The sequence below is a fragment of the Trachinotus anak genome, unplaced genomic scaffold (genome assembly GCF_046630095.1).
Source record: "Trachinotus anak isolate AG129_WGS33_773 ecotype Australia unplaced genomic scaffold, CSIRO_AGI_Tana_v1 ptg000016l, whole genome shotgun sequence".
NCBI classification, from domain to species: Eukaryota; Metazoa; Chordata; class Actinopteri; order Carangiformes; family Carangidae; genus Trachinotus; species Trachinotus anak.
In genome coordinates, this window is record NW_027273867.1 from 3,043,845 (window position 1) to 3,069,287 (window position 25,443).

The 25,443-nt window shown below is 42.7% G+C and overlaps 1 protein-coding gene across 6 annotated transcripts in view; it reads left to right on the plus strand.

The window, feature by feature from the left end:
* The window catches only part of LOC139634138 (NLR family CARD domain-containing protein 3-like), a 45,770-nt gene that overhangs the window by 13,135 nt on the left and 7,192 nt on the right, over nt 1–25,443 (plus strand). For 4 of the 6 annotated variants that reach the window (XR_011693906.1, XM_071500418.1, XM_071500416.1 and 1 more), the window contains exons 6-15: nt 1,615–1,788; nt 2,589–2,762; nt 5,735–5,775; nt 14,040–14,102; nt 14,678–14,757; nt 15,843–15,898; nt 16,284–16,498; nt 22,110–22,387; nt 23,751–23,864; nt 23,948–24,083. Coding sequence is in view for 5 of the 6 variants with exons in the window: in XM_071500418.1 (XP_071356519.1) it covers nt 1,615–1,788; nt 2,589–2,762; nt 5,735–5,775; nt 14,040–14,102; nt 14,678–14,757; nt 15,843–15,898; nt 16,284–16,498; nt 22,110–22,387; nt 23,751–23,864; nt 23,948–24,083 (1,331 nt within the window). In the remaining variant the exon portion in view is untranslated. The remainder of the gene's footprint in view (nt 1–1,614; nt 1,789–2,588; nt 2,763–5,734; nt 5,776–14,039; nt 14,103–14,677; nt 14,758–15,842; nt 15,899–16,283; nt 16,499–22,109; nt 22,388–23,750; nt 23,865–23,947; nt 24,084–25,443) is intronic. The other 2 variants (XM_071500420.1, XM_071500419.1) reach the window with 2 other exon arrangements.

Below are 25,443 nucleotides of genomic sequence, written 5' to 3' on the forward strand. Positions count from 1 at the left end.
TGTTGACAAGCCACAGACCTTCAGACTGCAACACAAACCAGATCAAAGCAGGGCCAGTAGCTGAGGCGGGAAAGTGGAGACAAGAGGAAACTCAGCTGGGACATGGAGGCAGGAAGGATTAGATTGATGCTGGGAGCAATTTATGAGCAGCTCCCACCCCCCCAACATCATAGTGAATTAACAGGTTAGAAGCCAACATGTCCTCTATTTTCAGGTGGAGCTTCATGTGGCTCCTTCTATCAGGGGGTGAAACAAGCCTGTCTCCAGGCCCACACACCTGGAGACATCAGCAGGTGCTGAGGTGTCTCCCAGCAGCCTCTGAGAGTAAGACCTCAGAGGTGAACTCACTGGAGGGAGAAGGAGAAAGGATGGATTTTATTTGTTTGTGAGGGTGAAGGACTCAGGAAGCAGCTGTGAACAGGTGTGATGCAGCTGTAGGCAGGGAAGGACTGGCCAATCAGAGGAGATCCAGGAAAACACCTCCTCCTCTGGATTACCAGTGAATATCAGCTAAATAAATCTGGTGTTGTCATGGTCTGCCCTGGGAGGACTCTGATTTGGACTTTTGGTTTATTTCCCGTTTTATTTTGAAATCACTTCCCCTGTGTGTATTTAGTCTCTGTGCTCCCACTTGTCTTTATCAGTTTGTCTGTTTTGACGATGTGAAATTTCCCTGGTGTCTTGTGCTCCCAGTGTTTTGGATTTTCTGTTTTTGCTCCTGCGTTGCAAGTGTTTCCTAGTGCTTCCGTGTTCTTTATTTTGGATTTTGTGTTATGCTTCCACTTTGTAGGTGATTTTTTTGTTACAGGCACATGCACAGATAGACCTCAGGTGGTGCTTAAGCACCTGCCCTTTTGGCCTCAGACCAGATAAGTGCCCTTTTTGCAAAACATTTTTTCTATTTCTTTTTGTAATTTTTTATTTTATATTTTATTTTTTTTAGCCCCCAAAATCTCTTTATTATGAAAGACCTTTTTTCCACCAACCTCTCTGCATTTGGGTCCTTAGTTCCTCAACCTTGACAGATGTTTGACAGCAGGAGGCTGTGAATATTAGCTGAAGGTGACCTAGCTATTGCTGCAGGTCACAGAATCGTCTGTAACACCAGCGGTAGACTGAGGCCGAGAACTTGTCCTCCTCAAGTTATCAACAGTAACACAAGTTCTTATTTAAAGAAGTGGGACGGTAAATGAATATTTCAAGAGAGAACGTTTCCTTCCTCCTCTAAATATGACATCTTACAGCTGACTTTGGAACACTGAAGTTGGTCCACCATGTTTGTTATTAACAGTGTGACTGAGTTCTCACTATTTGTTCACGTCTTTGTTTCTTTGCTGATGTCTGTAGTGTCAGAGAGGGAACAGACTTAACAGAGACACAGTCTGATTACAGACTGTTCTGAGGTCAGCAGCAGCTGATCAACCTGTGTTGACATCAACAGGTGTATGAATGTTGTGCTGACATTTGGATGATGTGTGTAGAAGGCTGACATGATGATGATCCATAATAACAGAAGGACAAAGTCACTCTGCTCATTTTAGACAAAGACCATTGATCAGGGCAAATCTGATTGATTATCAATCATTTTATCTACCTCTTCTAATCTTTATTCAGATTGAGGGACTGCTGGTTGTCAAAGATCAGCTGTTCTTCTCTGGGCTCAGCTCTGAAGTCCAACCCCTCCCATCTGAGAGAACTGGACCTGAGCTACAACAACCTGCAGGATTCTGGAGTGAAGGGTCTGTGTGGTTTTCTGCAGAGTCCAGACTGTAGACTGGAGACTCTGAGGTCAGACTCCATGTTTTCTTTCTGTGCTGAGATGAATGTGATGTGAAAGTTGTGTTGACACTGAGCTGCAGACATGAGGCTGATATTATACTGATCCACACTGAGGATCTTCATGGTAAAGTCTGTTTTCTTCTTCTCTGCTTTTAGTCCAGTGACTGTTTCTCTTCAAGTTTCACCTCATGACTTTTTCAAAGAACAACAGAAACACATTGAACCTGTGAGACAATAACTAATCTATCATCAATAGCTGATGGGTCCACCTCTTCTCTAAGGCTCTGTGATGTTTGTACCGACTCCAGTATTCAACCCCAAGTTGCCAGAGCAACAGGTTCTTTCAGCACTTTAAATACTGTAGGTTTGACAGTGTTAAATGTTTGACCTCAGTCACCAGGTGTCTGTGTCTCTGTGGTTCCATCAACCAGTGAATTTAACATGTTTCTATAGATTTGTTCTCATGTGTCCATAGTTCAGTCTGACACGTTTGTTGTCTTCATGATAAATAATAAATAAACATGAGTTTGTATAGATGGAGCCACAGGTGGAGCTGGCAGAGTTGAAGAGGTGGAGTCACTACGTCTTTATTGAAGCAGCAGCATGTTGTCATTAATATTAATGAGAGCTGTTGTCACTGTTTGTATTTGACTGTTTGAAGCTGTTTCCTGTTGGTTCAGGTGTTTGAGTTTCATTTTCTAAACTTCTACTTTCTAAACCTTCTTCAGCTCTGAACAGATGATGAAACACTGAACGCTTTCAAGCAGCAACTTTGTCTCCTAAACTCACACCTTTGATTCTTTATTCAGATTGAGAGGCTGCAGTTTGTCAGAGATCAGCTGTTCTTCTCTGGGCTCAGCTCTGAAGTCCAACCCCTCCCATCTGAGAGAACTGGACCTGAGTGACAATAGCCTGCATGATCCAGGAGTGAAGGATCTGTGTGGTTTTCTGGAGAGTCCAGACTGTAGACTGGAGACTCTGAGGTCAGTAGAGGGGTGGAGTCAGTCCATGCTGCTCTCAGCAGTATTGTACTAAACACAGTTAGTATCAGAGCAAAGATCCAGTGTTTCCTGTAAACCTCCAGCCCTCTGATTGGCTGCTTTCCTCAGTGAAGCTGTGAGAGGAGAACAGTGGCAGGCTTCAGGATTGGACAGAGAGACAGAGAGAGATCAGTCAGCCAATCAGATATCAATCATCAGGAATATATCAGGAATATCAACAGTCTGTCTCATGAAGCCAGATGAATGTCACTCAGCTTAGTTTGGGATTAACTCTGGTTTTTCAGTCTGACAGACACAGGCTCACTTTGTGGCGTGGTCGATCACCATGGTAACAGGCTGATCAACTAACCTGCTCTGAAGCAGGGTCAACTCAAGGAATCATATCACACTTTATGAGCAGCCAATCAGCTCTCTGGAAAAATACTGTCACCGTTCAGACGGGATCCCAACTGGACAGAATACTGCATTCACATTAAAGTCAAAGGCGACAACATAGCCACACTGTAACCACACTGTAACCATACTGTAAACACGCTGTAACCACGCTGCGAATGAATGGAAAACCACAGCTTGTTGTGAATTGAGTAGGAATGTGGTCGGATCCACAGCCGTCATCATTACCTGTGATAACACGGAGCTCAGACTGTACAGACTGCTGGTACAGTGAGAGGATGATCTCAGGTTTATTCTGACTTGAGACCACAGAGCGTTTAGTTTCTGGTCATGGGGAAGACGGCGGTAGAAATGCTCATCTCCTCCCAAAACCTCCACCTAACTCCACCTAAAACCCAAAACCTCCACCTAACTCCACCTAAAACTATAAAAACAACTTACTGATCCAAATATGATGAAGGAGACTCCACTTTCATTCAGGTCAGAAATGACCTGGTTCTGGTTTCAGTCACAGAGACGACGATAAAACATTGAGCATCTGAAGTAAAGAGACAAACATGGAGGAATCCTACATTGACAATATGTTGAGAGAAATCACAAAGATTTTCGAGGGGAGTTAAAAGACTTTAGGAATGAAAGAAAACGAGCCTGCTGATCTAAAGAGGGAGACAGGACAACAGAGACATGAACGACAGGGCAAGGCTGAAAGGCAGAGGCCGGCACAGAGGGAAGAGAAACCATTTTAGTGGAGGTTTTAAAACACTGACAGAAGCTCTGAGAGAGGCTGAGAGGAGACTGGAATACCCTGAAAAGCAATCTGGACAAAACAACATTAGAGCAGCATTGTAGAGCATTTCTCCACCTGGGAGGTCCTGAAAACTGCAGGGGGGGAGAAAGAACTCACAAAGACACTGATAGACTATTATTCATGATAAGCTATTGATTCATTATTGTTTATCAGTGGCCTTAAAACATGGAAGAAGATATGTAAGGTAATGGACATAAAGGATGACGTGCTCAATGTAGTCAAGCAGAATAAGGTTCCTTCTCTGCAGCATCTATAACATCCTTCCAGGCCTCACAAACCTTGTCACCTGGGGGCTAAGAGAAGATCCAGGCAATGTTTGAAGCGAGCAATTGTAAAGTGATTCTTGTCTTCTTGCAGTACAGCCCTGATAGAGGGAAGATAGAGACATGACAAGGTACTAACAACACTGACAGCATTTGTGGAGGAAACTGCAGGGAAATGCAGGGACCTCAACAAGAGGCTGCAGCTTATCACCTTTGTCAGGAGAGCAAAAAAAGGCCCCTCAGTCAATGAAAAGCAAAAAGGCTGAGAACTGACATCATTCGCTGCCTCACCTTCCCACAGGATCCGGTCCAGAACAGCTAAGACCGTCATCATGAAGAGCAAACAGCACCAAGGGAAGAGTGGATGGAGGAGGCTGCTCAAATTCCAGCCGCTGGTGGGGGTCTGCCCTGAGAAGAGGTGGAGAGAAAAGTGTCTGCACATGGAGATCAGAGCAAGAGGTTTCCCAGTACAGTTCCTCTGGAGAGCTTTGAAGGTGGTGGGTATCAGAGGACAACAGCAGAGGAAGATCTGCAGCACAGTGGAAGAGTTGGAAGAAGAGTCACAGTCGCTGTGGCTACATGAGAGAGGAGCAATGGTCAAACCACCAGGCTCAGGTCGGGCCTGATCAACCCGGCTGCTGCACCCTTCAGAGGAGGTTGTGACAAGTGCCGAAACATCCAGTGATGAAGAGTCACCTGATGATGAGCCAGGTAGCAGCAGCACCATCTAACTGTCGGTAAAAGGCAACGTATATAAGATCTTACAGAGGAAAGAAGAAGCTGAAATTGGTACTATTAAGAGAAAATGGGAAAAAGAATTGGGAACAAAAAATACAGCTGATTCATGAACTTTCTTGGAAAATAAATGAGATATTTCCTGACATGTCCTGTTTTATTTTTATGCCTTCATTTAATAGGACAGTGTAGAGAGACAGGAAACATGGAGAGAAGAGGAATGACATCAAAGAGTCCTGACGGCCTGGAGTTGAACCAAGGACTGGTACCCATGTGTAACACACCCTAACCCCTCGGCTATCGAGTCGCCTCATGTCCTGACATTTCTAAATATAAAGATGAAGCTCTCAGTGCTGGAGGACGTGTGGTGAAAGTAAAGTCTTTTATTCCTGCAAGTCACTGAATCCAGTTTGGTTGGAAGTCTTTCAGTTTCCAGAAGAGGTTTTTCCAACTGTTGTGTTGAACTTCAGAGCAGGTGATACTGGGAAAAAGCCCAACTAATCCAGAGAATCTTCCTGTAGAAGTGGTGCCTTCAGGTTTCTAGAGATCTGATTGGTTGAGAGGCTGCTTGTCTTTAAATTTTGATGTGATGTTTTAAACCTAACCTGGTCCAGAGCTGGTTACCATGGTGACACCATGGTACCCTGCATAAAAGTGAGACTAACCCACTGATCAGGGTTATTGATACAGGATCAGTTAATACTGATTACATTCCACTCACTCTGTAACTGTTGTGGTTGTGTTTGTCTCTACAGGGTCGACAACAGGGTGATTAAAGCTTCCAGAGACAAAACCTGTGAGTACTGAAACTCTGTCTCCTGTTCGTCATCTGTCATCAATAATTTTATCACCAACATATTTATAAACTGATTTTTACAAACATTTGGTTGAAGCTCTGGAAAACGTGTTTGATTTCTTAAAGAGCTACAGGCTGTGTTTGCTTTGAGGGACTCTGGGTCCTCAGAGTCTGAACAGGTCCTGGATTTGAAGGTTTATGAATGTTGGAGCTGACAGCAGCATGAACCACATGGTGGAGCTGGAGATGGAGGAAGAGCAGCACACACAGCTACATGATCAGAATATTTTCATGTACTGCAACACTACAGTACTTCAGAGAAGACGACAGCACTGATGATTGAACTGTGATCATATTTAACTCTGTAGTAACAGGATGAAGAACCACTGTGTTCTGGTTAAGGCTTAGTCCTTGCATTTATTGTTCGATTTGCATATGCATATATAGAAAGGATTTAATTGCCTCTTCATATTTTATATAGTGCATCTGGAAAGTATTCACAGCGCTTCACTTTTTCCACATTTTGTTATGTTACAGGCTAATTCCAATATGGATTAAATTCACTTTTTACCTCAAAATTCTACACACAATACCCCATAATGACAAAGTAAAAAAAGTTTGCTTGAAACTTTTGCAAATTTATTACAAATAAAAAACAAAAATATAACATGTACATAAGTATTCACAGCCTTTGCTCAATACTTTGTTGAAGCACCTTTGGCAGCAATTACAGCCTCAAGTCTTTTTGAGTATGATGCTACAAGCTTGGCACACCTATTTTTGGGCAGTTTCTCCCATTCTTCTTTGCAGAACCTCTCAAGCTCCATCAGGTTGGATGGGGAGCATTGATGCACAGCCATTTTCAGAGATGTTCAATCGGACTCAAGGACATTCACAGAGTTGTCCTGAAGCCACTCCTTTGTTATCTTGGCTGTGTGCTTAGGGTCAGTGTCCTGTTGGTAGATGAACCTTCGCCACAGTCTGAGGTCCAGAGCGCTCTGGAGCAGGTTATCATCAAGGATGTCTCTGTACATTGCTGAATTCATCTTTCCCTTGACGCTGACTAGTCTCCCAGTTCCTGATGCTGAAAAACATCCCACAGCATGATGCTGCTACCACCATGCTTCACTGAAGGGATGGTATTGACCAGGTGATGAGCAGTGCCTGGTTTCCTCCAGACATGACGCTTGGCATTCAGGCCAAAGAGTTCAATCTTTGTTCCATCAGACCAGAGAATTTTGTTTCTCATGGTCTGAGAGTCCTTCAGGTGCCTTTTGGCAAACTCCAGGCGGGCTGTCATGTGCCTTTTACTGAGGAGTGGCTTCTGTCTGGCCACTCTACCATACAGGCCTGATTGGTGGAGTGCTGCAGAAATGGTTGTCCTTCTGGAAGGTTCTCCTCTCTCCACAGAGCAACGCTGGAGCACTGTCAGAGTGACCATCGGGTTCTTGGTCAGCTCCCTGACTAAAGCCCTTCTGCCCTGATCGCTCAGATTGGCCAGGCGGCCAGCTCTAGGAAGAGTCCTGGTGGTTCCACACTTCTTCCATTTACAGATGATGGAGGCCACTGTGTTCATTGAGACCTTCAATGCTGCAGGAATGTTTCTGTACCCTTTCCCAGATCTGTGCCTCGATACAATCCTGTCTCGGAGGTCTACAGACAGTTCCTTGGACTTCATGGCTTGGTTTGTGCTCTGACATGCACTGTCAACTATGGGACCTTATATAGACAGGTGTGTGCCTTTCCAAATCATGTCCAGTCAACTGAATTTACCACAGGTGGATTCTGATCAAGTTGTAGAAACATCTGAAGGATGATCAGTGGAATGAGCTCAATTTTGAGTGTCATAGCAAAGGCTGTGAATACTTATGTACATGTGATTTTTTTTGTTTTTTATTTTTAATATATTTGCAAAAATTTCAAGCAAACTTTTTTCATTTTTTTTAAAATCCATTTTGGAATAAGGCTGTAACATAACAAAATGTGGAAAAAGTGAAGCGCTGTGAATACTTTGCGGATGCACTGTATAAAAAAATAAAACTGTAATGGGCATACCTGGCTGGCATCAGTCACAAGCCATTATAAGAAGTTCATAGGAAGGACATGCAGAGTTATGGACATGAAATTGACACTTTCTTACTGTCCCCATCATCAAACTATCAATTTGAGAAGATACAGACAAAGGACCCTTCTTTCACAAACAGACCCGTTTTAAGTACGTCACAGAGACATATACAATCAGACCATGGGTCAAGTGGTCATCTTCAGACGATCAACAAATGCACATAAGATTGTTTTTTATTGTTTTATTTTTTTTTTTATTGTTTTTATCTTTATATCTTTGATTCTGGGGATAAAATTACTCAAATTGTGGGCAGGATTTAACTACATTGAGGACACTGAGAAACTGTCTCCATAGGGCAAATTGGTCCCTGGGCTGATAATTTGAGACCCTTGGTAATGTCACATTAGCAGACACCTGATTCCACTCACCCCTGTTACTATTTATATATGTAGCCCACTGTGGTTCTGTGTGGCCTTCATCCCCCTCACATCTCCCCATCAAATTACATTTGGTTCAGTCCCACACTCTGGCCCCCCATTTACCATTTATGTGTTTGCATCGTTATCATTGTTTGTAAGTGCAACAGCAGAAGACTGTTGCTGACTGGCATTACACGAAGAACATATTATAACATAACAATTAGTGCAGACTTAAAAAAAAACAAACCACCATTTGAAAAGCTCAGAGAAAAGAATGCTTCAAGTAGTTGTCCATCTAGCAGCAGTAACTCTGCTCTGCAGTAGGCAGCCCTTGCTCTATTGTTGGATGGATTGATACCTCATTCAACAAGATCTACAAATCATGTGGATCATCTTGTAAATCTCTTGCTGTACAGTGCTGACATGAAAGCAGGACCTTTCTGTTCCAGAAGTAAAAACTAAGATTACCGTCTTGCAGTTGAATGTCTCCGCCAACCAGCCAAGTTGCAGGAAATATGGTCACAATCTCCCCTTCCAGCACTAAATAATGGGCAGAGTTTTTGTGAACATTATGATGTGAAGTTGACCTTTGACCATTTGGATATAAAATCGTATCTTTTCATTTTATCCTTATAGACATTTTTGTTAAATTGTGTCATAATTAGTGCATGAAATTGTGAGTTATGGCCAAAAATGTATTTTGTGAGGTCACAGTGATCAACTTAAACAGCTTATGCTTGAGTAAAAATTTGTGTTTGTCACAGGTGTGATTGTGAAATTCCCTCCTGATATATTGCATTCACAAGAACATGAGATCACTGTGACCTTGAACCTTGACCTTTGACTACAAAAATCGAATCAGTTCATCTTTGGGTCTGAGTGAATCTTTACGAAATCCATAGAAATTCCATCAAGGTGGTCTTGAGATATCATGTTCATACTACGGTGGCCCTGAAGGTCAAAACACAACAAAATGAAACAACAATTCGGAAAACAGAACAACATTTCACAAAACAAAACGACATTTCACAAAACAAAACAACATTTTACAAAACAAAACAACAATTCAGAAAGCAAAATGACATTTCGGATTACGGAAAGGGCAGGACAGCACCTCTTGTTTGTGACTGGACAGAGTCACAAAGTCAGTCAACAATTGCATGTCATTTCCTGCTTCTTCTTCGTGAAACGGTGTTTCTGAGGGAATTTCAAACTGAGTTTGAAAGAATGGAGGTGTTTTCTGTTTTCTGAAATGTTAACGTCGTTAATGTTGTTGTGTTTTGACCTTCAGGGCCACCATACAAAACCTTGACCTTGACCTTTGACCACCAAAATTTAATCAATTAGTCCTTGAGTCCAAGTGAACATTTCTACCAAATTTGAAGAAATTCCCTCAAGGCATTACTGCGTTCACAAGACTAGAACTTTGTTTTGTGAGGTCAGCATGACCTTGCGCTGTGAATACTTTCCGGATGCACTGTATTGCTATCCATCTATTATATTACTCCATAGTATATTTGTATTTATATTGATGTTATTATAGTATATTCATTTTTTTACCCATCCATTATAATATATATTTCTAAATATTATATTTATATCCATCCATCCACAGTCTCTAATGAAGGCTGGGGACTCCAGTGCAGACTTCATCATTTAGGTTTTGTCCTGCAGGTCTTTCTTTCTGAGGCTTAGATTTCTTCTAAAAACAGAGAAAATTAAATGTAAAAGTAACGATCATACTAACCCACATAACGTTATCAAGCCACGGTTTCTCAATCACACACACACACACACACCCACTGTCAACATAACACTGCTAACTAGGCCACCGTTAGCTTCGGTCACATACGTTGCTACAGAAAATAATTGCAATCCTGAACGTAAAATGTATGTGCTAAATAACGTTTATATTTATACAACATCGTCATATGTTGTACGTCTCTCTCACACACACGCACATCATGCAAGGAGGTCTGATTACCTGTTGCTTCTTCTCCGCCATTGTGCTTCATCTGTTTCGTCTTCTTTACGTGATTTCGCGGGTTGTCTTTTCTAATGAACTTTGACCCAAAACAGTATGTGAGGTAGCGATCCTCCATTGGACATTGTCTGTTTGGATGTGTAACCGGATCGCTACGTCACACCCCGATCACAGAACACCCCCTGGTCTGCAGGCTGCAGCCGGACCCTATTGCGTTATGCGGCCCATAGAGACTGCGTAGTGTCACTCCTATCGTGCCTTTGGGCAATGAGAACGTTCTCAATCTGGCACTGCGCATTGGACTTTAGGATTGTGTAATAAGACTTCTACAGTACTGGCCCAGGGCTTGAAACCACGGAATTATACAAATGGCAACAGCAACAAACAGTGAAGATAATGTTCTGAAAAGTAAGGTGGTATTAAACCTGCAGTCGTTGATATCATGGGTAATTCACGTTCAAGAGTTAATTTATTTGTGATGTTAGAGGGAAACGTGTCAACATTCAGTTTGAAGCTTGAGAGCCTAAAGTCACATTGGAATCAACATAATAAAAATCTAACCAGGCAAAAATATTATGTTTAAATTGTCTTTTAGGCATTTTTAAGACATGGACGCTGCATGTGACAGATAACTACAAGTCATCAGATAAAGTTATTACGTTCACTTTCTCTAATTGAGAAGCAGATTTATACGGCATATCTTCTTTAAAAACAGCAAAAACAAAACTGTGCAGTGCTGTAGTGAGGCTTTATGTCCTGTCATTACTTAGCCCTCTGTATATTTTTCACTGTTCTCCACAGCTATATGCTACAGTTAGGACTGGATGGATGTATTATAAGGTCTTATTTGTGGTTGAGCCCCCAGAACTTTCAACTATAACAGGCTGAACCTACAGTGTCACACAGCCCTCTCTTAAAGTAACATGTCCTGTCTCTCCAACCTCTGCCTTTCAGGAGAAAACATTTACTTATTTATAGTGGAATAAATCAAACACCTGTTGATTATTTGACCGTGTTGATATTTTTCAGTCTTACCACTTTATCCACCAAAGCTTTTCAGGTTTACTTGTATTAAAATATATATTTATTTATTAAGTCACTGTTAAATACTTCATTGTATTTAATATTGTCAGTATCATCCTTATTGGATGATACATCATCATCATTAGAGTTTAATATTCAGATTCTCTCAGGCTGCACAGTGTGACTCCATGTTATGAAAAAGTTCAACACTTTTACAATATTTCCTCAACTCTGCAGATGTTCACAAATGTAGGTGTCACAGAACCCAGGTGAAAATACCTGGAACGACGTTAATGTCACAGATATTTGATTTGGAAATGGAAAATAAATCAAAATGATTTTTTATAAAGATTTAATTTAAATGATAATGAATGCCACTGAACATTTAGCAAACTGTATACTGAACCCACACTGAGGACGTGGAGAGAGACACTGCTGGCAAACAGATCACAGAAACTATCACATATAAGGTAAATGACTCACGAAATTAAAATACCCTGAAGAAAACTGTTATGGGGGTAGTTATGAAAAATCAGTGAATCCAGTTATGTGGCTAATATATTGATTAAAAAACAATTACATTCCTGAGAAAAAGCGTAAGAAGTGACGAATAACTGCGACAAAAAAATCACAAAATCAAGTACCTTGATGTGGGTAGAAGAAAACTCGCCTTTGTGCCATTTTATTTACTTTTCATACGAATTTTTTCTCATCTTGACAGCGCTAGCATTAACCTAGCAACCATCCTCGTTCCCGAGGCACAGCACGACCGCGGATAGAGTGCACGTACACAGTGGTGACGTCACTCAGAGAAAAAAGACTTTCCTGAGCTTTTTCTGGGCTTTGAAAAACTTTTACAAAGATTAAAACCCCATGGCTTAAAAATGTAGAACAGAAAGATTGATATTGCGCTGTGTGCACAGCTGGAGGTGTCCTGTTAAAAGTTTTACAGGCCTCTTTTTTACTTTTGCGGTCTATGGGAAAAATGCTTTTTGGGCCGCAGGGGGATTTTCCGCTGCAATACCACGAGTGGCCACTGGGAAATATTGGCTGCAAGGCTGAGCGGTGGCGCCATATCCAGGTCTTATAATACATCCATTGGCTAAAATAACTCATTGTCGTAGGCTAATTGCTTCGTCAGAATTTAGTGATTTATAAAAAGAATATTGTGTTTGTGTCATGTTAACGCGTTAACCGCAGTGGGAGAACCTAGGCTAAACTAACTCATTGTCGTAGGCTAATTGCTTCGTCAAAACTTAGTGAGTAAAAAAAAGTTTGCTTATCACAGATTACTTGTTTCACTTCTAGCCTACAACTGAGGTCATGAGTTTGGGGGTGATTATGTTTTCTGTCACACAGAAACATACTGTCACACAGTGGAAGCAGTGCGCTGCAGGCATATACAGCACGCGCATCCTTTATTTTAATAAGTACCGATACTAAAAAAATGGGATATCGTACAGTTTTTTTGCGTCAGTGTAGTATCAGTGCACCGTGCAACACTACTCCTGATTGGACTGAGTCCAGTCTTAGACTGAAGTGTTTTTGACAGTCCTGTCAGTATGTCTGTGCACTGGGCTGCTGGGTTATAATCCTGTATTACATGTCGCTTTATCATTTTACAGATTTCTCTTGTTAAAGTTAAAGATTTCAAGCAAACTGGAATTAAAATCCACAAACACGAGTTATCTAAGATTTAGTTTTAGATGTTTGGAGGTTTTTGTTTCATGTGATAAATAACAGTGGAACACAGTTCATTGCATTAAACCTTTTGATTATTATATTTAGATAATTTTATATGTTATTTTTGCATCAGTTTGCATCAGTTTTGGAGGAATATCCATGTTAAGGTTATGATGGGTTTAAAACTTACTGCCCAGCATCTTACATTTAGTTCAGTTGAGCTGGTTTTATACGCTGAAGGACTGAGGACTGAGGAGCATGAGCCTGGGGGAAGTGAGAAGCGTCTGGAGACGGGGACGGAGGGGCAGACTGAGCAAAAGAAAAACAACCGAGGTTGTCGTCGTGACGATATAAGCCTGAGGTCAAATCTAATTACTCATGAAGAGCATGGTCAGTGAACAATGAGTTGATCATAATGCAGATCTGCAGTCTGTCCCTCATCACCTGCTTTCCAGCTCCTTTGGTTTGTGTCTCTCTCTGCCTGTAACATTGTCATCAGTGAACATCCTGCTGCCTTTAAGTTCCTCCCTCTCTTCAGAGCAGAGGACCGTGGCCTGTCAGCTCACTCTTTACACTTTCCTCTGTGATGTGCATGTTCAGCTTCAGTTGTTTGACTTCGGGTTCTGTGGCTTGCCATGACTCACTCCTTTCTCCAGGTACTTCATCAATGATGATGTTTTTCCTGGCATGGTGGAAAATGTTGAGGCTTTAAAAAGCTTTATTACATTTGATTTCAGATACCCAGTGCTTTTCTAATGTAAAGATGTTTGTGTTCATCATTTCACTCACTACAACTGAGTAAATGTGAGACTCAGTGTTTATCATGGGTTTCTGTCTGAAATGAATATGAAATGTGTCAAAGAGCTGCTGGGTCTTTATGGAGGCAGAGAGCAGAACTGGAGGATCAGCAGCTGCATTCAGAAAAACACATTCAGCCAAAAGTGGAAGAAAGTCATGACCTTCAGCAGAGATGCAACTGTGGTCAGAATGAAGCTGATATTTTTTCATGTTGTCTGTAAAGTTGTGTTTAAACAAAAAACAACACGTGACTTTTAATCGATTGATTTTCATGCTTTGTAAATGTTCTCAGTGAACGTGCAGCCTGCTGCAGGAGACGATCTGTGCTCAGAGGATCCATCATCATCAAATAAAGGTAAGAAAAGCTGTTGACACATCATGAGAATCAACAGGATTGTGATGGTTACGCCTCCTCGCCAGCGACAGTCAGAGCCGGAGACGTGATGTTTTCAGGTTGTCTGTCCTTCCCGTTCTTGTGAACGTGATATCTCAGAAACGCCTTGGTATCAACTGAATCCTTGTCTCAGTTCATCTGAGGCCAGAACAAGACACTGACACCTAAAACGAATGAAGTGCTGCCATGAGGAAAAGCTCATAGTCTTTGTGTCCAGACTTGACTTTCTACAGTACAGCTGCTGTTTATCAGAGCCGATATACAAAAACAACATGTGGCTGCAGCTGGTGAAGTTCTCTGAATAAAGGCAGCTGCAAACAGCTAGCATTTCCATATTATACGGCAAGTTGACTCAAGAGCAGATATTTGGAAATGCCACTCAGGTTGATACACAGCCAATAGAAAAGCAGGAGCATCTGAGAGGAAAGTGATGACAGGAGACGCTGACCTGCTCACATTCTCTGACTCAGATCTGATGAAGAGAGGAACAGGAAATGCTGATTTCTGATGTCTGGTCTGTCTTCTCCTCCAATCAGGTGACTCCGATGTCAAACTGGACCCAAACACAACAGACGCAAAGCTGGATGTGTCTGAGGACGACACAAAGCTGATGAGGGTGAGAGAAAAACCACTGTATCCTGGTGTTCCAGACAGATTTAAGGGCTCAACACACACCAGTCATGTGTTATATTCAGGATTCAACAAATATCTCCTGTAGCTGGGAACTTCTTCACCCCTTTGTCCAGCGGAACCGATGATGAGGTCTTCGGTGTAGAAACTGATTCATAGTTTAGATCTGGTTTCACTACGGCACTAGAAAGTTGTGTTGTACATTATCAGGCTGTATCAGGCTTTAACTACATACCCAAAGAAATTCTGTGTGCGTCTCTGTCTAATTCTTATTTCAAATTTTTTCAACACACACTTTCTCTCCCAGTTTTGGAGCCATACAGTCATATATGTGTAATTACATCAAAACAGGCTGTTTGATTAGAAAGTCTGTGCTGTGACCTCTGGTAGCCATCTGAGATCTGACGATCTATGAACACAGTTGGAGCCTTATATCAAATCTTTGTGGGCTTCAGAGGATTTAGGTGGAGAAAGAGAAATGTGTAAAGTGTCTCTTTGGCTCAGAAAACTCAAACAGCTGTTGTGTAAATTTTTAGTGGAGTGTGATTTGTGGATCTCTTCATACCTCTGAGCCAGTTTGTGACATGTGTAACCTCAGCAAACACATCTGTAGCTACTGGATTAACAGCCACAGAATGTAAAGGTGAAGCATACAGTTGGAGCAAGAAACATCCTCAGATATTCTTCAGTGGATACCATGAGACAGATTTATACTTTGATAAGTGATTGAACTTTGTTTGCTGAAGTCAGCTACTTGATGTCTTTTCTACCTTTTCAGATGTTTTCAGTTAATTTTTTTCTGCTTTCATGTCATAATCGTCAGTAGCCTTTCTCCACAGACTCAATCTGCACAGTCTGCTGCTTCAAACACTGTGATGTGATGTGTAAAAAATGACAGTGGCAGCTTGTACATGCATCACACTGTCAGTCCACTCGGACTTCATGTTCTCTCTGACCTGTACACTGTGCTTCAGTTCAGTGGAGACTGTGTAAGAACATGTGTTTGCTGCTGTCAAAGCAACTTGGTTATTTGTAGTGAAACAGCTGATGTTGTTTCTTTCTGAATCACAGCCTCCATCAAGCTTCACGCCTGAAGTGCAAACTGAATCTGCACGAGTCTCATACAGGTAATGATGTAATAAAATCTCTTCACACTGTTCTAATCAAAGTGCCTCTTCCTTCCTGCACAGCTTTCCTCTCCTGAGCCACAGAAATCTCCTGATGTGCTCTCTGACTGTTTGGTGGCCTCTTGGATGGCTCTTGTCCCCCTCTCTCTCCTTCAGGGCCCAGTGTGTTACTGTCTGAACCATCATCTGCAGCCACAGCTGTATCACAGCTGGATCAGCTGTCAGTCAGCTGTAACAGCTCTGTCGCCTCTTTGTACTTTGTCTTTGGAGATCTTTGTCTCCTTTGTCCTCTGGTCTCTCAGGGCTCATGAAGTGGACTCTGATGAGCACTGTTACATTTTCCTCTCAGGTCTGTCGTGGTCATTCAGCCTTCTGTCTCCTACAGGTTCAGGTGTCCTGGTCCAGGTGGGTTCCAGTGTACTTCAACTGGACTGGTGTTTGTCATGGCTCAGGAGGCGGAGCTGCACTACAGGACTGTCCAATGGGATGAGAGTCTCCTCCAGTCAGCTGGCAGCGTGGCTGCAGGTCCGCTGTTCAGCATCCAGTGTCCTGAGGATGCTGTCTGTGAACTCCACCTCCCACACTGTGAAACAAAGGATGGTGAGCAAATGATTGGGGGGGGGTTGGGGGGAGCCATGTATCGAATATACTCAATGTATCGCAGCTTGTTCCACGTGCGATGTAGTAAATGACTATATCACAAACATCAAGGATGTTTTAAGACATGACATGAAGTTCTCTTTGGCATTTGGCTCCTCTCTTTCTCTCCTGTGGCTGTCTGTCTCCCCCGCTCTCTCTCTCTCACTCACAGACACACTCCTTCACCCATCCACAAAACTGTGTGTGTGTGATATAGCCTAGGTGAGGAGGTGTGTGTGTTTGTATCTGGAGCCGAGGGAACTGGACAGAACAGGAAAAAAGAAGCTCCAAAGCGAGTTTATCTGTGTGGAGAAACTTGAGGAGAGAAGTTTGTCCTGCAGTCCACAGTAGCCAGTAAAGAGACTGATAGGGCCAGTCCAGACTTCATGTTTGTTTGACAGTCCTCTGAACACCGATGCAACAGCCCATCAGGATTTGACCTCAGAGGTTTCAAAGCCATTTATTTAAAGGATTTAGGTTTCAAAATGATTGGTGTTTATCCATTACCTTCTTCAGATCAGAATCAGGTTTATCAGAATCAGGTTTATTGCCAAGTATGTTTTCACGTACAAGGAATTTGTTCTGGTGAATGGTGCAGAGCGCACCAAAACACCGAGGCAGCCATCTGCGGCGCCATTTAAAAAGGAGGAATGGGGAAAAACAAGTGGAGAGGAGAGGAGAAAAAATACAGTACAGTGTGGGATTCGGGAAAAAAACCTCAGCAACATAGGCATATATAAACAAACACATCTTACAACACAGTGACTCAAGACAATTTGCTCCAGGGGAGGGGGTAGAGGGGGGAGGAGGTGATTCCAGTGCAGACAGGCAGCCAGCCGCAGCCGCTGCCATTAAGGCGCAGCTATCGGACCCCGCCCGCCGCGCTGGATGGGAGGAAGCGGCGAAGGCGTGGGATGGGGTTGGGTTGTGAGTTGCATATGTACATGTAAGAGGTGTCCGTGAATGTGTGTGTGTGCATAGGCCTGGGGAGTCGCTTCGTCTAGTTCACAATCAGTGCCTCAGTTCGCAGGGTGTCATCGCGATAACACAGCAAGTTGCCATGGAGACATCCTTGATCGGTTCCTGGACGGAGTCAACAATCCACAGGTGTCCGTGGAGGAGGGGGGGGGGGGGGGGGGGGGGGGGGGGTAGGAGTAGAAGCGTCTCACTGCAGCGATCTCGTGGGGGAGTTGTTCCAGCACCGGTCTTGGCCAAGGCTGGTGCTGCGGGGGCCGGAACGCAGATTAGATTATGATTGTTTGGGTTAGGGCGAGCAGTCGTATTTCAATAGACACGGCTTACTCTGTTAGTCCATTCTGGTCATCTCCATCCATTCTCCTTTGCAAAGCTGAAAGCTTCTCCAAGATGTTGCCCATATTGCGATTTATGACCACAGTCTGAGCATTAACAGCTCTATCTGTTACCACAGATAGAGTGTTGACAGCTCCTTCCAAGGTGGTTCCCAAGTTGCGGTTCACAATCACAGTCTGAGTGCTTACAGCTTTACTCACTCCATCAATTATGTCGGGCAGCGTGGGGATTTGGACTGCTGTCACCGTCTTCCGAATTTTCCGATACACCAGGGCAATGCCTAATCCAATCAGCAGAAAGTCTGATATCACAGTTCCGAATATATAGAGATCTTTCCTGGTCCAACTGGCAAACAGGATGTGGTGTGGTCCAAGGGCTTTTGTAGCAAGGGGGACCTGGATTGTACCATGTGTGGGGCAGTACAGAGGGGTGGTTCCTTTTAGATGGGAATATATGCTCTTTTACAGGCCTGAATGGGGCCTGTAGGGGTTTGCCTGTGTTGGGGTAAAGGGAGTGATGTGTAGACACATGTTTGTACATGTTTGAATGATTTCAAACTAACTTTGGTTTGTCTTGTAGGAGGGGCTTACAGTATTAAAGCAGGGTAGAGGCAGCAGTGATGGCAAAGTAAAGCTTTCAACATAGTTATATCAAAAAATAGTTAATTACTTGAAGCTTTTCCAATTACTGCTTATTGAGGACATCTGCTGGTCAAAGTGAGGAAAAGTGCGTTTCACAGCAACTGACCAACACATGAATCGCCTTGAAGCATAACTGAATGAATTGATAGATGAATACATGAATGGATTAATCAATAAATCAATATAAATAAATAAATCTGTTCCACTGCATACTTCAAGTAACTAAAAAATAAAGATCACAATTTGCATTGTGAACTCATAAAAAAAAAATTGTGGATTGAGGAAGTAAGAAGTAGGGAAGTAAAGGACCGTGGAGTGGATTTGAACCCATGTCACAATCATGAGAATCCACCTTCTAAGTCAGGAGCTGTACCTATTGAGCCACCTGAAGACCTATGGTGCTCAAAAATGCACACACATTTGTATATAGTTGTAGTGGATCTGTACAGACCAACAATGTACTGTGGGTCAGATAGGCAAAGCCTCTGGAGGCTATGTGCAGAACAATGTAATAAGTGCTCTGTAGAATTACTGATGCTTGGGTAGGGCGTCTGGTGCTTAGTGTTTAAAACTGGGAGCAATGCAGTGCTTAGAGACATGAGAATATATGTGTAATTGTCAGTTGTGGTGCTTTAACTATACAGCGAGGAAATATTTTATTATGGACGATGTGAGTGCTTGTGGACAGGTCAGGGGAATTTTATTGTGGCAATTGAAGGTGCTTATGGGAACTTATGTGGTTTGATTTTTTTATTCAAAACAAGATTTTCTCCGCAGTGATGGGGCTGAGCCTTTTCTTGTTGACCACTTTGTCAGCCTTTGATAAAATCCGTTCACATGCCACAGAGGAGGCAGGGGTACACATGGCCAACATGTACAAGTGGGGGTAAACCTGACCTAAAACTTCTATATGTTGGCGTTGAACGTGGTGATTTAGAAGATCCCACAGGCCTGTTCCTGAAATAGTGAGAACATACACAGCATTATGTTGTGCAGTACAACATAACATGAGAGTGTTGAATTTAGAGTTACCTGAGGTGTCTGCAGCAGCGGCAGAGGTTTCTGCAGGCTCTGGTGTTGGGTCAGGTGCTGCAGTTTCCCTTTCTTCAGCTGAACATTCTGCTGTCAGCCTTTTCACTGGATTTTGTGCATTGGGTGGATTGCAGAAGCCCATTGATTTAAAATGGGGATCAAGGAGAATGGCTACGGTCATTTGACTGGCTGTCTCATGATGATCCAACCTCTCAGACATCAGCCTCAAGAGGTGGGTGCAGAGCTGTGCTGCCTTTTTATCAGTCACTCCTTGTTGTCTTGTTGCCAACAACATACGGATGAGGGGAATCACCTTTAACCCAGATACAGTCTTTTCTGTGGAAAGTTCAACGGTTGCCTCTTTCAGTGGAGACAGCACTCCAAGGCACTCTGTTATGCTGTGGTTCTCAGCTGAGGTCAAAGCAGTCAAGTCTGTGGTCAGTGACACCAGTGCAGCACCAACTGGGTCACGCTGTTCATATAACCTTGAAATCTTGTTGGATGTGCTGTTCCACCTTGTGTCGACCTCCTTTACTAATTTATGAGCAGGTTTGTCCATTAGCTGCTGGAAGTTGACAAGCCGCTCCTTTGCCACAGTGCTTGTTCTGAAAAGGGCAACAATCCTCCTTTCCTTGCCCCTGATGTCATCTAGTCCTGGTGTGAAATCAGTCACTTTTTTGACAACTAAATTTAAGCATGGGCTGTGCATATACTGTGCCTCAGCTGTAAACTGCTGGCACATGCATTCATGTTGGAAGCTGCATCTGTAACATTGCATCTTGTCTTGGGTCTAATCCCCCATTCCTCCATGAGTTCTGATTTAACTGCAGCAATGTTTGCAGCCGTATGAGCTGTTGGAAATCCCCCCCCCCCCACGTAACACCGATTTCAGCTCTTCCTTGCAGTATTTAGCTGTGACCTGCCAAAGTTTTTGAATCCCTCATCCTCCACAATAGTGAAAGTCTGCAAGTCTTTCACAATCATGTTGACGAGGGCCTCATCAATCCTGTCCTTTCTGTTACCTACAACATAACAGAAGCACATGAATAAAACACATTCATGTTATACATGGATGTGGGCTACTGAAATGTGTGACAGACACCGATAGAGGTAGAGAGCATCTGAGGTCAAAGAATATCTAGTAATAACAGCAATGTTCTTTCTAATACTTTATTATTTTTAACTAGTTGAAAATGAGTGACTGAATAAAAGAAAAAGTAGGTCTATACCATGGCTGATTGCTACAGCCTTGCCTGAGGAAGTGGCACTTTCACACCTTGCAGGAAAGTGTCTCAACATCGCAGAAGTATTGATATTATCAGTGAACTGCTGGTAGCAAACCAAACACCGGACCTGAAAATGATGCGAAAGCTGAATTAGAAAAAAACACTACAGTTATTATCAGTATATAGGTAGATGTTTTATATACTGAGCCGCATGACAAACTAGTTCCAAATGTTTTACAAAGTAAGTAAGTATTAGGTATATGTATGATATTGTCAACCTTATTCGGTGAAATCAAATCATGACCGATCTCCGAACTCTAACTCGTAACACACCACAGTAGACCAATCCACAATATGCCTCAACAATCCACGAAGCTGCGCTGCATTTTGCACATTTTAAACCTTTAATCAGATTTCGAAGCAGTCACGTGGGGGTTTGTGTGAAACAAAGCTTTGAGTCATTGGTCTCGTGATTTTGATAGAACAAATCAAGCCTCGATACAAAACCTCAATTACAAATAGATCCATTTTTTTACCCATTCCTTGGAGCTTCGGTGTCACAGGTAACATCGCTAAGAGGCCATCCTCTCGAAAGAGTACAGCTTGGGGCAGTTCAGAGTTGTGCTCCGCTGACTGAAGGCTTCACCTCATTTTTATACTTTCTGATATACCTCTGGCCCTGTGTTTGAAGCTTCACAGATATTCCTGTACAGATGATGGAAGTAAACAATTGGGGTACAATAAAAGCAGGTCGTGACGTATCTCAGGAATTTACAACTGAGTGTAATCCCCTGTGGGGATCAAGATATCATCCTGCCATCTTCCCTATATCCAGGAAGTTTATTCCAGTGGGGCCATAAAAGTAGGGTTCACCAGGTCATCCTAACAGTACACAACTAAGGCTACAGACTAATTACAACAAGTATAAGATTATCTCATTGTTACTACAAAAGCATACAAAAATTCCATCACAATACTAGAGGGAATTTTGTCCCCAGGATTGTGTCAGAGGAAAGATGAGGAAGTCAACACAGTCAGTACTATGGGGATATAGGGATCCTGAATATATTAAACACCATTTTCTGAAAAAATCAGAAAAGTCAGATCCTCCAGGAACAACAGTTCTCTTCCCGACTGACTGACTGAAAGCAGTCTGACCTGCAGCAGCGCGGTCACAATCCCCCACCGGCTCCCCATCCACCAACGCTGATGATTGTATTGATGAATTGCCAGAAACTAGGCATCAGTTTAATTCCTCAGCGACCAGACTAAGTGTCCAAGATGTAGAATGAAATGATCAGTACCACTGTAACGAGGCTGCCGTCAGTAAAACAGATGTTGAATGTCTCTGTGTTTTCACAGCTCTGCTCTGTGAAGGCCTGCTGTCTGTCGTCCACATCACTGATGATGATGGTATGAGCCTCCTCAAACCGCTGGAGATCACAAACACTCATGTGATCATCAAAGTCCCTCATCTCTCTTCCTTTGGCCTGGTCTGGGCTCTGGATGTTTTATGGAGGATTTTGAGCAACATGAAAGCAATTAACGGCCAAGTTTTGCTGTTTCGACCACCAAACCATTCGGCAGAGAAGCAAAGCCTCAATGTGTTTCTCCTGCCGGGCAACGTCCCTCTGGAAGAGGTAAAGATGAAGGAAATGCAACAGCTTCACTTTCAGTCCAAACTCATCAGCACCTGTCAGATATCGTTATACATGTCCACAGAGCACAAAAGGAGAAAATGGTATTTTCTTTTCCACAACCAGGAACAAAACAGATGAACTTTCCAAACCACTTTTCCTTTCCTTGATGGAAAATGTCATGAGGAAAGATGTGAAGGAGAGGTCATAAGGACTTAGGAAAAGACAACAGCAATACAGAGAGAATCTGACTGAATTAACACTAGACTATTTTTCTTTTTAAACCAACTTTATTTATAACCTAATAACACTTGGATGATAAATCCTCCTTTCCAAACCACGAAAACAAACAGGATTGAAATGTTGAAATAAGAAACATGAAAGGAAAACACAAGCACAGAGACCTGAGAGTAAAATAATGATTAAATAAAAGAACTGAGCAGAGGTCAGAGTAAATTATACTCAGACAGAGTTTCCTGATATGGACACTTTGACCTTTTTATACATACAAAATAATTTTAGTGCTTTACACAATGTGAGGGGATTTAGTGAAATGAAATTTCTGTATATAGTATTTTATTTTGATGTTGTTACTATAAATCTGAAGGATTAAAGAGAACAAATCTATATTCATGAATCTGGAGCTCAGACCAGCATTTACATCAGTCTTGGATCAGGTCACAAACATTAAACAGCTGCTCTGTTGTTTCTATATTTATGTGGGTCTGTCAGGGTTAAAATATGATGGTGCGTCACTTTAAATGTTGCTGCAGCAAGGAATTGTGGGATGACATTTTCTCCTTTCCTTTCATAAAGCAAGGCCCAGTGTCTCCTCTGCTAAATGAGGTAAGATAGGAAGCACTGAAGCTCCTTTCCTCATCATTGAGAGAATTAGAAGGGCTCATGATCATGGCTTCTGCTCAAAGACTTGAGCTCATTTCACTCAGGAACCTTCCTAAGAAAAAAGACATTTGACTGCAGCCAGGGACTAAATACAGAAGGAAGGCAGGGGTAATAAGGAACAGGTGCAACTAATCAGGGCAGGGCAGGGAATGAAACGGGAGGGGAACACACAGGGACAGGAAGCTACACAACCAATAGACAAAGAAAACGATTTCAAAGTAAAACAGGAAACATTATAGAGTTTAGAGAGTCACTCAGATGGGCAGAAAATACCAGGTTTATCTTTGACCTTGTCCTTATCACTCCATTCCTCCAGCCCACTGTGGCCCTCACCACGACCTGAAGCCTGGCACCAGCTGATCCAGGAAGCCACGAGTACATATGTAAAACTGGCCTGTTGATTTATCAGTCAGGCTCTACTGAGGATGATGCCTCTAATGAAAATGTTCTGATTGTTCTCAAGGTGAAGGCAAAGCATGAAGATTCTCTGTACATCCGGAAGCCTTCCAAATGCACACTCATCAAAGGTCAAAGTTACACTGTTCACTGTCCGAAGGCCCATAGGGTCCAGCCTAAGGTGAGTATTTCACATCAAAGCTTTCTTAACCAGTTTACTTTGGATTCTGCGATGTTCCTGACACTGGTGCTGCTGGTTTTCAGAAAGATGATTTTGAGCTTGACTTTGGACCAAACTACCACCCAACGTTTGAGATCATCCTGCCTGCAAAGGAAGCGACTGTAACAGTCCGAGACCAAACACATACAGATGTCTGGGACTGTGAAGTTCACTTGCCTGGTAAAGTCTTTATTCCCCTGCAGCATCACTCCACCTGATAGAACAGAAGAGAATTACTCTTTACTACTTCACGGGGTGTTTGGGTGTTTTTATGGTTATGTATACTCACTGGCCACTTTATTGCTAGCACCATGTTGGACCCCTTTTGCCTTCAGAATTGCCTTAATTCTTTGTGGCACAGATTCAACAAGGTGCTGGAAACATTCCTCAGAGATTTTGGTCCATATTAACATGACAGCATCACACAGTTGCTGCAGATTTGTTGGCTGCACATCCAGGATGTGAATCTCCCGTTCCACCACATCCCAAAGGTTCTCTATTGGACTGAGATCTGGTGACTGTGGAGGCCATTTGAGGACAGTGAACTCATTGTCATGTTGAAGAAACCAGTTTGAGATGATCTGGGCTTTGTGACATGGTGCGTTATCCTGCTGGAAGCAGCATCAGAAGATGGTACACTGTGGTCATAAAGGGATGGACATGGTCAGCAACAATACTCAGATAGGCTGTGGCATTTAAACGATGTTCAGTTGGTACTAAGGGGCCCAAAGTGTGCCAAGAAAATCTCCCCCACACCATTACACCATCACCACCAGCCTGAACTGTTGATACAAGGCAGGATGGATCCATGCTTTCATGTTGGTGACACCAAATTCTGACCCTACATCTGAATGCTGCAGCAGAAATCGAGACTCATAAGACCAGGCAACGTTTTTCCAATCTTCTATTGTCCAGTTTTGTTGATCCTGTGTGAACTGTAGCCTCAGTTTCCTGTTCTTAGCTGACAGGAGTGGCCCCTGGTGTGGTCTTCTGCTGCTGTAGCCCATCTGCTTCAAGGTTCAACGTGTTGTAGGTTCAGAGATACTCTTCTGCAGACCTTGGTTGTAACGAGTGGTTATTTGAGTTACTGTTGCCTTCCTATCAGCTCGAAGCAGTCTGGCCATTCTCCTCTGACCTCTGGCATCAACAAGTCATTTTCTCCCTGTGAACTGCTGCTCACTGGATATTTTCTCTTTTTCAGACCAGTCTCTGTAAACACTAGAGATGGTTGTGCAGGAAAATCCCAGTAGATCAGCAGTTTCTGAAATACTCAGACCAGCCCGTCTGGCACCAACAACCATGCCACGTTCACAGTCACTTAAATCACCTTTTATTCCCTGTTGTGATGCTCGGTTTGAACTTCAGCAGGTCGTCTTATGTGCTGAGTTGCTGCCATGTGATTGGCTGATTAGATATCTGTGCTAATGAGCAGTTGAACAGCTGTACCTACTAAAGTGGCCGGTGAGTGTATATATAATTAGAATTACAAAAAAAAGAAAGAAAACAAACATCTGAAAACTGAATACCTTGTCAGCCTCAG